This window comes from Austrofundulus limnaeus, unplaced genomic scaffold (assembly GCF_001266775.1).
Source record: "Austrofundulus limnaeus strain Quisiro unplaced genomic scaffold, Austrofundulus_limnaeus-1.0 Scaffold2572, whole genome shotgun sequence".
Taxonomy (NCBI): Eukaryota; Metazoa; Chordata; class Actinopteri; order Cyprinodontiformes; family Rivulidae; genus Austrofundulus; species Austrofundulus limnaeus.
Window position 1 is genome coordinate 5648 of NW_013954974.1, and position 3045 is coordinate 8692.

The window sequence follows — 3045 nt, forward strand, 5'->3', positions numbered from 1 at the left end:
CTAACACTTTCCTTGATAACTTCTTTTTCTAATTTAACCTTCTGGAGGGCGGACCATAGATTCTCTAAGCTTTTAGGAAATAACTATTTCCACCCGTCCAGGAGAACAGTAAGGTGACGGACCGCCGTCAGTCACTGTGACAGCTGGATTCTCTCCGGGGAATCAAAAAGCTGAAAACTGTGTCAGGTTTGGCCCCTTCACGCCAACGGGGAAACCTCACAGTGTGGAAAACCACGCCTGGTTTATCCACCTTCAGAAACTCTCCAGACGGAAGTTTTATTCTGAAACCTGGGTTCCAGTCGAGGCTTTGCCTTTTATCTATGGCTGGACGCAGACCCAAGCAAGTCTGAAAACACGCCTTGGGGTTCGCTGTTGATGATCTTGAAGAGGGATTCTCCAGCAGCACCCCCGATACCTGGCAGGTGACTGAAAATCATCTTTGATGTAAAAATCTGGCTGTGTGTGACCTCGAGGTCGGGCAGACGCCGATTAGAACGCTTCGCCCTTCTGGTTAAACCACATTATTTAAGATAAAGTATAAGAATGCTAACATCTTTCTTCCTCCTTTTCCTTAAACTCTTCCTTGCCAACCCTAAGATAAACAGCCTCAAATGTCTGGTATTTAACATCTAATCTGAGGTTTGTGTTTCTATTTAAGTGTGGTTAACAGTTAAGAAGTTAAAAGCTTGTTATTGTTGGTCCCAAAACTTTTTATAGGAAATTAATTGTTCACAATCAAGTGTACTCTAGTGATTCTGTATGATACGTAAAATAAATTATCACAATATTTATGGTTCAAATCAACATTCACTAACTGAGGGTCACTTCTTGTGTCCATTCACTCACTAGAGGAATGTTTACCCAAAATAAAAGTGATCCCTTGCTAAATAAATTACTCTTATAACCTTGTTAGAAGAAGTGCAAGACTGAATCCTTACAGACCTTTGACCCTTGAACCTGACTGTGACAGCTGTTAACACTGTAATAAACCAACATGAAGATGTGATGAAATTTGATGGATAATTTGGAAAACTTTATATGATTTTATTTTTTCAGACAAGATCATACATTCCTTTACAAATTTGTTTATTTTTTGTGTGTTTTTTATTTATTTATTTATTTGTTTATTTACAGCTCAGACAGACCTATGGAAATGTCTACAGTCTGTTCCTTGGTTCTAAACCAGCTGTGGTCATCAGTGGGTTGAAGGCCATGAAGGAGGCCATCTTGGTCAAGGCCACAGATTATGCTGGTCGACCTCAGGACATGTTTGCTAACGATGTTTTTCAGCGCAAAGGTATGTTCATAAAAGTTACTGTGGGAACATTTACTACACTACAGAGAGGAACCATTCAGTCTGTTATCAGCTCACAAGTTATAAGTCTGCCTCTCTGATGGCATGGGGCTGTATTGATGTAAATAAGGAAAAGTAACTACAGATTTTATAACAGCATCTACTCCCATCTAGTAAAGAAAAAGACCCAGGATTGCAGTGGTGGGAAGCACTAATCTAAAAATTAGTTCCACTAGCCCTAAAACACTAACTCAAATATTTAGGTCCCCTAATTCTAAAGCACTAAAATAACCCAGTCAACCCATGAACATTCTTCAACAGACAACATGAGTCACATGTTGCTCTCTTAATACTTATCATTGACATTCCACAGCTGGATTTGAGTTCATATAATGTAAAGAACCTTGGTGTTATTTTTGATCAGGACATGTCTTTTAACCCCCACATTAAAAATGTTACCAGGACTGCCTTCTTCCACCTGAGTAATACGTATCACTGAAATTAGAAATATCTTGTCCAAAAATGACACGTAAAAACTGATTCATGCATTTATCATATCTAGACTGGATTACTGTAATRCTTTATTATCTGGACATCCAAAAACCTCTTTCAGAAGTCTTCAGTTGATCCAAAATGCTGCTGCTAGAGTTTTAATGAGAGTTGTAAGGAGAGATCATATTTCTCCAGTTTTAGCTTCTCTCCACTGGCTCCCTGTCAAATTCAGAATAGAATTTAAAATATTNACACACACACACACAAACACACACACATCCTTGTAACTTTATATTAATTTCCTTTCATCTTAGTAACTATTTATTTCTAACCCAGACAGTTTTCCTAATCCTAACCTGAAACAACCTAATCCACACCATACTGTTAAACCTGTTAGAGAAGCAGGGATTAATTTGTTTTYATGCTGACATTWTTTATTTTTGTTTGTGTGTTTGTGTTTAGGCAGATCTGTCCACAGCTCCACACCGACCCATAGAGGTGAGTCTGACTGAATAACTCTGTTTAAACAGTTGTTTTAAGTTGCATCATCACATTTGTGTCCTTTCACCTCTGTGACAGGAAATATAGTTTTTTAACATTAGTCTGTGTGTTTGTGTTTGTGCACTTGTTTGCCTGGACCATTCGCAAAACATTTTAATAACATTAAAGTYGGTCTGATATGACCCTCTGGTTGGTATCAGAGACACAGTTTGATCCTGGTTTAGAGTTTACTTAACAAATAAGAGTTTTTCTGCTCATTTAGGAGACTGCTCCTCCTCTTCAGCTCCTCTGACTTGTGGGGTTCCCCAAGGCTCTGTTCTAGGCCCTCTGCTTTTTAATCTTTATATGTTGCCTCTGGGGTCCATTTTTAATAAATATAAGATTCCTTTTCACTGTTTTGCTGTAAGGTAAACCTGTCTATCAAGCCAGGTTTGATTAATTCATTGAAACCCCCTCCTGAGCTGTCTGAATGACATAAAAATCTGTCTGAAGTTAAATGTCCTGAATCTAAAGTAAAGTAAGACAGAAGTCCTCAGCTTTGGTAAAAACATTTCTCCTGACAGTCTTGGTCCTCTGGCTTCATCCAGCTGCTCTGCTGTCAGAAAGTTGGGTTTCATTTTTGATAACGTGTTTAAATCGGACAAACAGATAAACTCAGTGGTTAAATGGAGTTTTTTCCAGCTAAGACTTATTGATAAGGTGAAGCCGTACCTCCCAAACAAAGACCTGTAGAAAGTGATTCATGCTGTCATTACATC

At 38.5% G+C, this 3045-nt stretch overlaps 1 protein-coding gene across 1 annotated transcript in view; it reads left to right on the forward strand.

Moving 5' to 3' along the window:
* tnfsf11 (TNF superfamily member 11) overlaps positions 1 to 3045 on the forward strand; it is a 13382-nt gene that overhangs the window by 906 nt on the left and 9431 nt on the right. The window contains exon 2 of the mRNA XM_013999930.1: positions 2249 to 2284. Coding sequence (XP_013855384.1) covers positions 2249 to 2284 — 36 coding nt within the window. The remainder of the gene's footprint in view (positions 1 to 2248; positions 2285 to 3045) is intronic.